The following is a 15,654-nucleotide window of genomic DNA, read 5'->3' as shown; positions in this document are numbered from 1 at the left end:
AGGTTTTACAGGGTTAATACATTTGTTTAATGAAGCAATGATTTAATGCAAATTTGTGTCATTTATATTGTTACTATGTAATACACGTTTTATAACTGTTTATAACTCAAGACTGATGTATTATGAAAAATATGAATTACGAAAAGGTGGCAACACCTTTTATACTACTTATCATACTGTACTGTAGATCTTAATAGCTCATCATTACAGAATAATCAATTATAATCTAATCAGTTCTGTTTGCGGTCGTTTTGACTTAAAGAAGATAAATAGCATCATAACCCTCATTTTCAAATTATAACAGTGCTCTGTTACGTCCTCATAACAATTATTATTTCTTTGCAAATATAACTAGGAAGCTTTAGAGATTCTTTGGCAAACAAAGGGCTTCTCAAAGCGCATGATCAGCGCTGCAGCCCGGCCTCCGCAGTGCACTCTCAGGTCAGCCATCCTGAACGCTAGCGCCGTAGCATTTATCACATGATCTCCAAAACAAACGAGGGATTTGGGTTCTTTTCTGCAGCCATGGGCTGAGGTGACAGGCACTACAATGGGATGAGAAACGAGCTGTTTGTGAACTTCAGCTCGATCTGCTTTTGAAAGGGATTTTGCAAGACGGTGAAGTGTTCGGCATGCTAGCGACAACAGAATTCAAAGAGATAAGAGTGATTCAAAAACACCATTTATCAGCTAATACAAACAATGCTAAGAAATGGGGTCAGTTAAGTAGTGACATCAGAAACTAGCTAAAGTTGTCATAGGGACTGCAAGTTTGCTGTCTGAGGGGTTAAAAAAAAATTTCAGGGGCCCTGAAACACTCGATTCGGTCAACATGCTAACTTGTTTACCAGCTTTTCCATGCTATCAAAACTGTAAAACTCCTCTACCCATGAGGAAATACACTAGAATTTAAAAACATTAAGTCAAATTACATTAAAACTACTCAAGAATAAAAACATGCTACTATGGAGATACGTATCAATCAATAAAGTGGAAGGTGTATAGAGGAAATATGTGTTTCAGACAAGAGAGCACTAAACTATGGAACGCACACTGGCACACTATCAGTCCAAATACGATCATTTGTCCGACAATAAATAGAATCTGATCTAAAATTATTGACTGTCCACATTGTGTTTTGCAACTGTTCAGATCTGACCGGTGTGTCCCATGCCGGTCTTTCGTTTTCAGGAATATCTTTATTGGCTTCTATGGCAATGACGTTGTGCTGGTAGGTCGACATTAAAAACATAACCATGACTCCATTATATTGTCATTTTCTGCTCGTTCCGCACTTTGCAACAACACAACCTTGTTTCTGCAGATGTTCAGCTTGTTTCCTATGAGAACATCTGAGGTTTACAGTACATATTACGTGGTGTGAGAAAGTCACATAAAACAAGAGAAATCACAGTGGTCAGACTGAAACGGATTTCAAGAAATTCGATTTGAACAGCAATGCCATGAAATAACTCTTTTGGTTGCCCAAAGGACATTTCAGTGAACACTGAAGTCTTCTTAGTGTGAAGAACATCTGAATAATTTAAAGAACTTTTTTTCAACCATGAAAAACCTTTTGAAAAGTTCCATGGATGTTAAAGGTTCTTCATGGACTCACCAAAGCCAAAAAAGGAACCTTTATTTTTAAGAGTGTACAGTTGTTAATTAACAAATATTTCACTTGGTTCTTCTGAGCAATGGAAAAGAAATGAAGGAACTTGAGCATTTGAACATTAGGCTTTCAACATTTTCCTAAAAGGCCTAACATTCCCTTCACCTCGTCTGTCTCTGGCAAATCCATTTCTTTTGATTGCTTTCTATTGATGATTTGGTGATTTGAGGTGGTTTGCTTTCACATGACCCTCAGATGGTTGGGCACGGCCTCCATACAAGTGGCCTCTCTCTGTGTCAGACTGGCTGGCAGAGCCTCTCTCCTGGGCATTCAAAGCATTCCTCTGCCCTGCTCCTCTCGCCATGATTTTCTGTCTGTTCTTTCTCATTATCTTACTCCGTCAACATAAATATTAGCATTACAGAGAGTTAAAGTTCCCATGAAATCATGTTTTATGGAACATTGTAGTATTATTTTTTTTTAATATAAATTATTTATCCGTGCTCTTCATCATTTTTATTTGTATTATTTTTAATTCATGTGCCCTAGCAAACTTTAAACAAAATAACTTCCCCTCCCTCTTGCAGCATCTCTTCTCTGATGAGACCTTTACTGGCATGTGGACGGGACAATCTGTCACAGATCACAACAAACCACAAACTTCCAATGATCCAATGATTTCACCATGGACAAAATCAAGCTCCTTTCTACATTTTTCTTGTTCGAGAAGCCATTTCAGGATATGTATCACAATACGGAAGAAAAGAATATCGCAACTTCCGTTTTATGCTGACTTTAAATGTGTTGCAAATGGCGTTTTATGTTTCGAAAGTAATATAGTGAGTTATATAGTTGCATATGATTGAGGTCAGCAATATTTTTTTTTTGTTTTTTTTTTAAGTTTCTACGCTGACCAAGACTGTATTTAATTGATTAAAAAAAACCAGCAATATTGTTAAATATTATTACAATTTTAAATGTATCCCGGTAATGGCAAAGCTTCAGAGAATTTCAGCAGTAATTATTTCAGTCTTCAGTGTCATGCGATCATGGGTATATAACAAAACGTAAAAGTGTGTTCACATATAGGTTTAAATGGGCCAATATTAATAAATATAGATTTAAATTATATACATGACCTGACGTTTTATTTGTGTCCAAATCGAGGGAATGTGAACATTATGGAGCGTAAAACACTCTCATACAGTTCATACTAGCCAGCAGCCATATCACCCTGTAGACCAAGACTGGTTTCCCACTGAAGCTAAGCAGGGCTGAGCCTGGTCAGTACCTGGATGGGAGACCAACTGGGAAAACCAGGTTTCTGCTGGTAGAGGTGTTAGTGAGGCCAGCAGGGGTCGCTCACCCTGTGGTCTGTGTGGGTCCTAACACTCCAGTATACCGATGGGGACACTGTACTGACAAAAGAGCACTGTCCTTCAGATGAGACGTTAAACCGAGGTCCGAAGGACTCTGCGGTCGTTAAAAATCTCAGGATGTCCTTCTGAAAAAGAGTAGGTGTGTAACCCCGGCATCCTGGCCAAATTTGGTCCATTGGCCCCTCTGTCCATCATGGCCTCCTAATAATCCCCCTCTCCTGATTGGCTTCATCAATCGGTCTCCTTTCCACCAATCAGCTGGTGTGTGTGGTGAGTGTTCTGGCGCAATATGGCTGCCGTCGCATCATCCAGGTGGATGCTGCACACTGGTGGTGGTTTGAGGAGATTACCCCCTTCAATGTAAAGCGCTTTGAGTGCCTTGAAAAGTGCTATATAAATCGAAAACAAATTATTATTATAATTATTATTATTAATACTCAAATTAGGAGTGCACTCTCTCACAGAAAAGAAAAGTAATCAAAATAGAAGTAATGACTTATGATGCTCTAGGAAATCCTATAAAATGGAAAAAGCATCAAGCTATCGCTATAGCTGAATAAAAGCAGAAATGTTTTGATGAAACGTCAAGAAAATAAAGTAAACAAAAGTGTACTCTATACTCTAGACTGAAGTGCCTAAAGATTTCTGGATTTGGCATACTACTACTTTGAACGGCAAGACAATAAACACATGACTGCGACTATATATGGTTTATGTGTGTCTTTAAGTCATCTCGGGGTATTATCATAACAATAATTTTAGTGCCTAATTTGAGCCGATCCTGCTGAAATCGTGTTCCACAAAAAAAAAAAAAAAAAAAGTAAAATTTGGGATTTTTGCGTTCTGGCATTGATTTAAAACAATCCGAGATAAACAGAGACAGACACAATGAGAGTTAGACCAGTCAGAATCAGAAATCGATTTAATGGAAAAGTCAACTACGTCGTCAGTGAGAGAATATCACTGATCAACTCGATAATTTTTGCTCTCAGCATAGCAATATATATTACAGAATAATACAAGCTGTAGTTAGGGCCGTGCAGAAACTTGTGAACGATGATCTTACAGCTGTGACATCGTCGTTTAGTGACGTCATTGCATTTTCCGGGAGAACTTAGGTTGTATGGTCAGTGCTGGTCACATTGTAGTTTATTAGCTTTAATAGCTTTAATAAATGTTAATAAATCCAGCAATTTAATTATTTATAATTTAAGCACTGAATAAAGTGTAAAATGCAGTGTTAATTGCCATAGTATTTATTACATTATATAAACTATATAATTTTTTTTGCCTTATTCTGTGATATATATATATATATATATATATATATATATATATATATATATATATATATATATATATATATATATATATATATATATATATATATATATTATCACAGAATAAGGCAAACAAATATTATATAGTTTATATATTGCATATATATATGCAAGTTATATATATATATATATATATATATATATATATATATATATATATATATATATATATATATATATATATATATATATATATATATATATATATATATATATATATATATATATATATATATATATATATATATATATATATATTATCACAGAATAAGGCAAACAAATATTATATAGTTTATATAATGTAATAAATACTATGGCAATTAACACTGCATAGTATATATATATATAAGAAAAAAGAGTAAACCATAAACCAAAAATAAAATTGTCATTAGAAAAATATAGGGAAAATACTATACAATGCAAATTATTGGTTATTGTTCAGCAGTGTATTTGATTCCAATTAACAGCTAGAGATAAGAAAAAAAAAAAACTATGTAACATTTGACAACCACAAAGAGTAACATTTTTCAATCATTTTATCACTTTAAACCTAACAAAATACTTGTGATTTTGCTGGAAAAGTGTGCTATATCTGTCTTCAAAATAAATGCCATTTGGTTTGATATTTCGTAATATAATGCAGTGACATTTTAGGACTTTAGTGTCCAAATAGTTTTGGGACCACTGCACACATAGTTGCGGGCCAGAAATGGACCTGGGGACACGGCTGTCCATGCTCTTAACTCTAAACAAATGCGTCCCCAGTATGAAAAGAGCATGAGAGGGTCCCAGACCACCATTACCTCAAGGGCACCCCAACTGTCCCGAACCTATAACTTCTTTAGAAAAGGTTTCCATGTCAACCGCAGCCCGGTTGCACGTTATTATATGAGTGCAGCTCAGACTTCATTCACACAACTGAATTAATGAACACCCACTCAGAGAAATAGAAGAGGACTTTGAGTAAAGACAAAGCCAGCCACTTTATCCTGCCTTTGTTCGCAGACAGTTCCCTTTCAGACATCATAGAGAGAAAATAGAGTGATGCCGTTTTAAATAGTTAATATACTGCTCATTCAGCAGCCTTCTATTTGCTCTCCATCCCTCTTCACTTTCTCCCACTTGAATTCCAGCACAGCCGAGCGGAGCTGTGCCGTCACAGACCAGCTTCTGTCCACAATGGATCATTCCATCCTCAATCACTGATCTTTCTCTTTCACAATCTCTCTCGCTCTCTTTCTGCCCCTCATACCCCTCTCGCTCGCTCTCTCACACACACACATTTTACTTTTCACACTGTATCCGAGGCTCTAGTCCTGTGAACGCTGGGAAGATCAGGGATAATGACAGCATTCTGCTCTGGAAAGGACAATTCCCACAGATGTGGCAGAAAGAGACATTTGTTTTCTGTTCTTGTCAAAGAGGAGCGATAGTATGACAGGAGATGCCTTTGGGAATAAGAGGCCAGATAAAAAATGTCTCGTATCCGCCTTCGCAAAAAACCTTTGCATACTTCAGTGGTCTCATGTACACATGTGTATGTGCGCTTTGAGAAGCCGAAAAGACGTAAATTGATCATCAAAAAACAATGTCTGTTTGCGTCCATTCGTTTGAGTCATGACACATGATAATGGAAGTCTGGAAGACTTAATATTACAATTCCATATCAAAAACGTAGTTCACCCAAAAATATATATATATTTTTAATCACTCACTCACAATCATATTCTAAAACCCTCAAGACATTCGGCTATCTTCATCTTCAGATAAGTTATGTTTAAAGAAATCTAAGAGATTTCTGTCCCTCCATTAAAAGTCAATTTCACCATAAGTTTGACACTTCACTTTGAAATGTTCATAAATCTGTATGAATCGAGTGGTTTAAACCAAGTCTTCTGAAAAAGCACAATCACTTTTTTATGAGAAACCAATATAAATTGAGCTTTTATTCACATAAAAACACAGATTAACGCACAGAGCACATGAAATATGATAAACAGAAGCTCAAACGTGCTCGCTTGATGTGAAAGAACCAAAGCGCTTTGTTCTCATGTGTCGCTCGATTTATATCAATTTTTACAATTTCTTCTTTATAAACATTTGATAACACTTTACAACAAGATTTCATTTGTTAACATTAGTTACTACATCATTTAACATGAGCTAACAATGAAAAATACTTCTAAAGCCTTTATTCATCTTAGTTAATGCATTATTGAAATATGTTAATAAAAGGTCAACATTAACTAATATGACTATTGGAAAGTGTTTCAAAAAATTTTTTGTCTGAAGCGTCAAATTTTGTTGGGATGAACATTTTCTAAGGGGGACAAAAATCTCTAAGGTTTCATTAAAAATATTGTTAACATGATAACACTTTATTTTAAGGTTCAGTTATTAACTATTAATTAGTTGGTTATTAGCATGCATATTACTAGGATATTGGCTGTTTATTAGAACTTATGAAGCATATATTAATGGCTTATTCTGCATGCCCTTTTCTATATCCCTTAATCCTACCCAATACCTAAACTTAAATGCTACAAAAACTACCTTACTAACTATTAATAAGAAGTAAATTAGGAGTTTATTGAGGCAAAAGTCATAGTTAATAGCGAATATGTGTTCCCCACACTAAAGTTTTACCGTTAACATTTTAGTTTGTTACTATTAACTAGTTGCTTGTTAACAGTGTTGTGCAAGTTACTTCCAAACTGCAATGCATTATGGTTTACTTGTTACTGTTATTTAAAAGTAATATTACTGTCTCAGAATTGTAATGCATTAAATTACTCCTGTGTTACTTTTGAGTTACTTTCACCAAAATAACAGAAGTAGAACTCAACATTCTAAAATGACAAAATTACTAAAAAGCATTTTACATCCAGTAGAACTTCGTCTTCTTCTCCTCCTTATCTCTGACAATCTCAAAGTAATGCGCATATGCTCATCTCGCGAATGTACAGTCTTCTTCTGCCACCTTCCCCTATTAACCACTTCAGCTCTGCGCCGCACATTTAGGTCCAAAATTGTATACGCCATAATCATTCGAAATATGCTGCAGAGCTGAAATGTTTTGTTTATACTTTTGTTTGTCTCTGCAGCGTGAAACCTCAGCGTCGTTGTGCTTCTTTGAAAAGACAGAGCCTTTAAGCCGTCTATAGCCGCTTTTCCACTGGACAGCGCTAGCACAGAGGTCGAAATCATGCCTCGTGGACTACGTCACACAATACAAAGGTACACCAGCAAGAGGGAGATGAATAAATAAATCGCTATACAAATATATAAGAAGCTGCCGTTTAGTCTTTATTTACAAACTTGGACACCACACGCAGCTATTGACTGAACACAAACAGGTAATAACTAACTTTAATGTCCTGGTTAATGTCTCAAAGTTGTCTGCCTCACTATATTTAAAATTGAACATTCGTCTGGGGAGTCTGCTCTGTATTTTCTACTGCACAAGAGGCGTGATAAACAAGCATTTTTCAAATGGCTCTGTATGCAATTGGATAGTCCTTTAACCAATCAGACCACAAGAGGCGTGATCAACAGGCTGAGTTGCAGGGCAAAATCTAACTGCTGGTAGCCTGACAAGCCAGACCCACATCAAGATGTTTGGTCTGGAAACTCACCATTGACAGCTCAATCTGAGGGGCGGGATAAACGGTTGTCTTTCAAACTCCCTCTGTACGCGATAGGATAGCGCTACAACCAACCAGAGCAACGAAGGTGAAACAGAGCTTGTTGATAGATTAAACTTTCGCCGTATCCGGTCGGTCAAAACTCTGAACACATCTTCCCTTCTTAAGAATGACTTCAGTGCCGTTCTTTGTTCTTTTCTCAGAGAAAAGCTTAACTCCAAGTCTTCCAGAGTCGCGGTCAAAGCTGAATCAAAAGACCGCCGTTCGGCAGCTTTTGTGTTTACTAGTAGCACGCAAGCGCAACTCCGCCGCCATTATGTTAAGCCCTGCCCACCGACTCTATATTCATTTATTCCCCTGGCAGCACTTCCTACATTTCCCATGAACACGGTGCCGTAATGCTACGCGTTGACGTTTCATACGGCAATTGGCTGCGACCAGTTTGCAGTGAAACCTTGTCTGGTACAAGTGGATTTTTTGAAGGGGCAAATGAAAGAGAATTTTACTTGCCCGACCATATCCTGATAAAAACGTCAAAAAATTACTTGGGAATTACCAAAATGCAAAAAATGATTCTACATTAATTTAGTGTAAGTGGCGATCTATAGTGGATAATAGTATAATGTATAATAAACTGACGGTAACAAGGTTATGCTTGTAAATGAGCGCTGCTCATACAAAGAAACTCAGTAACATACACAATTAAAATGTGTTAAAAATTTTGGAGTTTTTATATTTATAAAAACATATGATAGCCTACAGTTAAGAAACATGACAGAACCAAGAGTGCTGTTTTCCTGAATACCATCACGACTGAAAATGACACTGATTTAATATGACAGTTCCATAAAAAAATATTGACATTAAGTCACTAACATTTTAGATGCAATATTAACTGTTTTTATTAGATTTCAGCTGCAAAAATAGTTCCAAATAAAGATCATTGCAGAACTATAACGCATCTCACAGCAGCAGTGTGTCACTGAACAATTCAGCGTTTAAATTAATCATTTGAATCAAAGATCATAGCGCTACGAAATGAATGAATCATTTGAATCAAATTAATCATTTGAATCAAAGATCATAGCGCTACGTCATAGCGCTACGAAACATGCCTCTACAGCCGTCTAATCCAGTAGCCCCACCCACCGACTCATGGAGCTGATCGTGCGAGCTAGTCAACAACAATAAACATGCCAAGGAAGATTAAGATATTGTGTTATTTTAATGAAGAAGCACATTTTTTCTCGGTCAAGTGAATGACATATTGTGAGTGACACGTGGAAAGGTTTAATGCCGCGCCCTGTAACAATGTTAATAAAATGATCAAATGCATTCAGTGGCACTCATAATTTCTCTTATTTTCGCAGGGGAAAAAAATTGGCTAGTGGAAATTCTGAAATTCTGAGAAATTCTTTAGAAAGTTACCAGCCACATTGTCTAGTGTTCAAAATAGTGAATTTAGAACCCTGTTCTTAATACCAATACCTAATCTTAACAACTAACCTTTATAACTATTAATAAACAGTAATTAGCAGTTTATTGAGGCAAACGCTGCAGTTAATAGTTAGTTAAGAGTGAGAATTAGACCCTAATCTAAAGAGTGAGCAACACATCTTCATTTGTGTTTCGAATATGACCAGAAGTCTTCTGAGTTTGGATTCGGGACAATGTGAGGGTGCGTAAATGATAAGCAACGATTCATTTTTGGGTGAACTATCCATTTAATTACTACACATCCTTTCTTCTGTACAAAACTGTTTTATTTGAGGTGTGAAAAGTTGTCCAAAGTCTACATCTTTAGATTAAGACAGGCATAATTCCAAAGGGTTTATAGATTTGTTTCTTATCTTATGATAGAACAGCAGTCACATACTATTTAAGCTCTGATAATCATTTAGTGAAATGATCATTCAGTGAGTAAGAAATGACATCAGCCGAACTGGAATGCTGTTTTATATTGCATTCTGGAATAAGTTTGCCATGCAAAAGGTCAATTTTGATTGCCATTCAATGGGCTGAATATTATCTATTGCAGATGAAAGAGTGTGTAGGCAATCATACACACCCTAATTGATTATTCTCTTATATGCCACTTTCTGCGCACACACAGAATAAAAATGGTCAGTCAGGGCCCAATAAAAATGTAACCGAGCCAGGGGCTGAGAAGGGATATTGCCATTAAGCCATGGTAAAAACCACAAATATTATTTCTACACAGCCCTCCTCCCCTCGTAGTGACAGAAAAGGCTAAACGTCTTCAATTGCCCTCGTGTTTTCAGACCGTCTAGCGCTCGAGCGCATGAGAAAGCTTTCTGTTCTAATTGAACAGGCATGTTGGACTCGCCTTCCTTCAAATGAGATCCTAAAGTGACAGTTAGAAAGCGTTGTTAAGACTGATAGAGGAGGTGCGATCCAATTGCTTAGATTTGTGTTTACAAGCAGACAGAGAGACACTTGTAAAACTTTTCATGTGCTTTGAAAAACGCGATTTCCGAAATGGTCTCGACTGCTATTCAGATCGGGCTTGTAAGATAAAGCACGATTACGTTTTCTTCACACTTTTTAAATGACGTCACGTCACGTGAGGAAAAACTAGGAAAGATTTTCAATTCCTTTCCCACCGTCCTCAGAGTACGTGTTTGTGTGTGTGTGTGTGTGTGTGTGTGTGTGTGTGTGTGTGTGTGTGTGTGTGTGTGTGTGTGTGTGTGTGTGTGTGTGTGTGTGTGTGTGTGTGTGTGTGTGTGTGTGAGTGAGAGAGTGTATTGGGTGGTCAGGACCCCTCTGCATTCTTCAGGCCGATCTGCTGCCCCTGGGGCTGCCTGGCCTGGCGTATAATTGCCCTCCGCTACAGATAGTTACCAGCCTTCCCTGTCCCTCTCCTCTTCTCTTCTTCCCCCTGTTTATTCTCTCTGATTTCAGGCTCCTCTGGGTCATCATTCATCAACGGGGCCCCCCAGCCCCTGAGGACCTGACCGGGAGGCCCCTGTTACTACGCCTCCATAACCAGAGGCCATTTCTGATGGAGGCGCATTATACGGGGGAACAAGAGAGCATGAAAATGCAGCACGAGGCAGGGGGTGATTATTATATCCAGATAATCATTTCAAACAAATTATCATGATAATCAATCAATCGTCACATTTGAAGCACCTCGCCTCAGGGTCGCACAAGCCCCTCGTGACCTGTAATGTATTTCGGGGCATAATCAGAAGCCCTAAATTTACAGGGTTGCTTGAGATGATATTTTTACAGGAGCAGATTTCCCTGGTTCAGTTAAGCTAACATTAGAGATCCATCATTTGCCCCGCGGACAGACCACCTTCCGCTGATGTTAACGGGTAAAGCCACTCTCCTTTCTCCTTTCAATTAAATGTGGTGCAATGCGCATGGTTTAAAGCTAATACCGTAAAGGTATATCACACACACACACGCATGCATATGTGATTGTACTATCAGACCATAATCATTCCTCGATAAAAGCAGGGCCAGTTAAAATAACACTGGCCATTTTTTTTAAAGTCTATGAGAGATCCGCCACAGCAGGGGCCACAAAAGCACTGATACCGTCTGAGAGAGCTTGTCAAAAGAGCCATTAATCTCTTTCCCATTAAAACATCAGCCGCCTGTTTTAGCTACATTTACAAAGCGAAATGTTTTAATATCCAGCCAGACACGCAGACACAATGCCGCAGGCGATCTGTTTCAATACAATTACAACACATTGATTTTCTATAATTAATCTATGTCTCTGTGTACTATCATTGTCAGTTCACTGTAAGCTTACATGTCGCACATACACAACTACACACACTTTTGTGGCATAGTGTGGTGGATTACATCTAAGAGAGCTCAAATCAAGGCTCAGGAGTGTGTGTGTGTGGACAGATAAACTCAGATAGGCATCTCTGTTTCTGAGAGTGTTTGTGTTGTGAAGGAGGGATAACTGGTCAAAGCAAAGGATAAATAAAAGAAGCTCTTTTTCTTTTCGTCTATCTGCCGGGATTTGACTTAAGAAATCTTTCAGCTCTCATAACAATGGCAGTTTTATTTTTTTTTATTTTTTTTTTTGTCGGAGATGCATCTCAGAGACACAGGGATGTGAGAAAAATAACATGGATGATATTATGGATTATCTGGCACGGATGTTTTCATTACATAACCTCGGGGCTGGTTCTGCCCTCACACACACGCACAAACACACACACTCACACTCATAACGTAATGGTTTTTAAATTGCACAAACTGTATATTCTATCCCTTTACACTAACCCTACCCATAAATTTGACCATCACAGATAACTTTATTTTTTTCCAACAGCATGGTTGCATTTTCAATCACTTTGTAAGCTGTTTTTCTCATGGGGACCAAAAAATGTCCACACAAGGACAAAGATTTCCAAACATTGCCATCTTTGTGGGGACATTTTGCCTCCATATTGTAGGGTTTACCAGGCCACATACACACGCACAGAGAGAGAGAGAGAGAGAGAGAGAGAGAGAGAGAGAGAGAGAGAGAGAGAGAGAGAGAGAGAGAGAGAGAGAGAGAGAGAGAGAGAGAGAGAGAGAGAGAGAGAGAGAGAGAGAGAGAGAGAGAGAGAGAGAGAGAGAGAGAGAGAGAGAGAGAGAGATATTGGTCATGTTCTCTATATCTGAACTCACGCACATAGACACAAATATTGGCTCTTATTTGCTGGCACATTAAGGCGTAATCAGACGTGTGACAGTGCATTTAGTCTATTAGTGTAGATGATGAGTGATGCAGTTATTCATAACACCTTAATGTATTATTCATGATATTAATATGGATGCTTGGAGCATGTCAGATGAGTTTTTTTTTGGGGTGACTCAACTCAGCGAATAAAATATGTTATTAAAAAAATTACATCCCAAGTTCTAAAAGACTTTGATGTGCAGCACAACATTTCATCGGTTTAGTCATTTAGTTAATTTGAAAGTGGATTTGCTTCATAAAATTATCACTCTATATTATTCCCTGTGCAGTATATTTCAGTTTGAATAGTGTCAAATAGTGCATTGTTTAATAAACACTTCAGATTGGTTCATGAATAATAGTTAAAAATGGTTCAAAAGAAAATGTTTAAAGTGTTGAATAAAACATACTGAAATCAAAATGTACCACAGGAAAGAAAAAAAGAAAGACAAATACAAATATTAATTTCCAATTTAACCTCATAACTAAGGTGGAAAATAAATAGGGACTTTAAGCAACAGCCACTGATGGAACGGCAACAGCGACCGGAAATAAACTTTTAACTGCCGTAGCCAAAGAACGCAAAAATCACTAAGCAACAATAAAGAGACGGCGTAATGGTTCATTTAACATAATTTGACCAAATATAAAGAAACATGTAATTTAAAAAGCAAGGAAATGGTTGCTTTTGGCATTAAATTATAAACAGATACAATTAAAATGCCACATAACTATATTTACTTATCTAATCTGTCACGTATTAATGACTACGGCAAATCAGCTGCTCTCCCGTAGTAGACGGTTACAGTAGAACGTCACGAAGTAGCAGTTAAAGTCGCGCATGCGCAATAGAACGCCAGAACGCCGTTGCCGTTCCATCAGTGGCTGTTGCTTAAAGTCCCGAATATATCCATAGTGCTTCTGAGCTGCTGTTAGATTTCTCCGTTAGCCAATCACTTCTGCCAATTAATCCGTTTGTTCTACATAACCCACTTATTTCCTTCCCGAACCGGCTTAACTCAGTGTAGCACATCATGGGAACTGTCCCAGCCCTCCACCTTCCCCAGCACCGCCTGCCTAGATCTGATAAGGGTTCTCCCTACTTCCATTGCAGCATAGCAGATCTAGTCCGCCAAGAATAAGCCCATGCACATTCAATTGTTATCAATAATTGCATTTAAATCTATTTTAAAATATTGTCATGAATGAAATACTCCCTGTCTCTGTTAATAATATATTCATTATAGTAATATATCAATATATATTCATACTCCCTGTCTCTATGATGAATATATGTGGCAAAAGGAGTCGGAATGCACACGGGATCATTTCGAGCTACAGGCAAAACAAGTAAAAAAAATGTTGATTTTGGTTGCTCCAAATAGCAATTAAACATCTAAAAGTATCTTTATTTGTACGTTTTCTGAGAAGAGTACCTTTCCTTTGTCCATGAAACGATCTGACTGGCAGATCCGACACATGAGCACAAAGACGCCTCAGACAGCGCGTGATGCAGACATACACACAGAATTCATACAGGCTGTCTGTTTTATTAATGTTAATCAAACAATCATGGTATCATGGGAAAAACAGTTGAATATGTTTAGCCTGGATATTTGGTTTTGACTTGGTGTGTGTCAAATCTGGTGTTATCTTCGGTGGGATTTTAAAGCTACACTGTGTAACTTTTTTAGTTTATTCTTAGCTAAAAACAATTAGTTCTTTCAAAAATATATGTGCTCATTAATGTATATGTACTTCTTTTAAGTAATAAAGTATTCTCGTAAGTTTATAATATGTCATTGAAAATACATAAGGGTGAGGTGTTCGAATGCCGGTCGCCATGTTGCCCCTCCATCTTGAAAGTACATTAGCCAAAGAGGGACATACCCGTAAACTCAAGCTTCGCCTTTCGCGTTTGAACAATCAATGGCACTCATGGAACGGGTCTAACTGGAAGCCATGTTAATCTTGGACTAAATCAGCCACCGTAGAAGTTAAAACTAAATCAGAATTGAGAGGAACAGAAACTAATATTCACTGGATGGTCATATACCTATACACCGCTAGATGGGGGAAAATATCACACAGTGTAGCTTTAAGGTATGGTTGCTAGGTGCATTTTTTTTTTTTTTTTTTTTTTTTTTTTTTGAGAACCTTCCAAAAACCTTAACTTGATTTTTCTCAAAATGAACTATGCTGACTCTATCAACTTTAAAGAGGTCATTTTGTTGTCCGGTTCAAACAAATCATACATAATTTTCAAGTTTGTTTTACTAGAGAATTTAAAAAAAACAACTAATTTTTCATAATTTGCTCATTGCGACTCCTTTTGCCAGCATGGGTCGCATTTACATTTATTTTCACCTTCAGTTAGCATTAAAAAACACTTTTAGGAACAACTATTAATTGCCATTTCTCATTTTGCTTTTGTGTTGCTCATATATGTGTGTGGTGAGATCAGTTAGATCTGTAAAGAGGGATGGACTGGTATAAAACAAATCCTACCTTTTTAATACAGCTGTCTTGAGACGACGTTTCATGATCGTTCAGCATTTGCTGTGAAGACAAAAGATAAACAGTTAATGATTAGCTACTAAACATTAGTTAATAATTACTAATGACTACCAACAAATACAACATCCTGTCATTTTTATGGCCTGAAATCAGCACTTCATTGACTATTCAAAAGTCTAATGTACCGTATGACTTCTCATTTTATACTAAGTGCACATGTTTTAGAAGGTTTAAGAGAAATTATACTTTTGGGTTTGCAATAAAAATGAAAAAGTGTCCATATGATTCTATTGGTGTGGTGCTCTTTTTACAGGTGGAGGTATGCCACAACTGCTGTTTGTACGAATTTAGTTGAACCAGAATATTCTAAAGACTGCAACTAGCTGAGATTAGATGTGGGCTTTGAAACGTGTCGAGAAGTGAGCATTAAATGGCCACTGAGTGATGG

The 15,654-nt window shown here is 37.2% G+C and overlaps 1 protein-coding gene across 12 annotated transcripts in view; it reads right to left on the bottom strand.

The window, feature by feature from the left end:
- Positions 1-15,654, bottom strand: part of prdm16 (PR domain containing 16) — a 313,157-nt gene that overhangs the window by 142,044 nt on the left and 155,459 nt on the right. For all 12 annotated transcript variants that reach the window (XM_067413114.1, XM_067413121.1, XM_067413120.1 and 9 more), the window contains one exon: positions 15,198-15,248. In XM_067413114.1, the coding sequence (XP_067269215.1) occupies positions 15,198-15,248 (51 nt within the window). The remainder of the gene's footprint in view (positions 1-15,197; positions 15,249-15,654) is intronic.

This window comes from Pseudorasbora parva, chromosome 13 (assembly GCF_024679245.1).
Source record: "Pseudorasbora parva isolate DD20220531a chromosome 13, ASM2467924v1, whole genome shotgun sequence".
NCBI classification, from domain to species: domain Eukaryota; kingdom Metazoa; phylum Chordata; class Actinopteri; order Cypriniformes; family Gobionidae; genus Pseudorasbora; species Pseudorasbora parva.
This window is presented reverse-complemented; position numbering and strand designations above follow the sequence as displayed.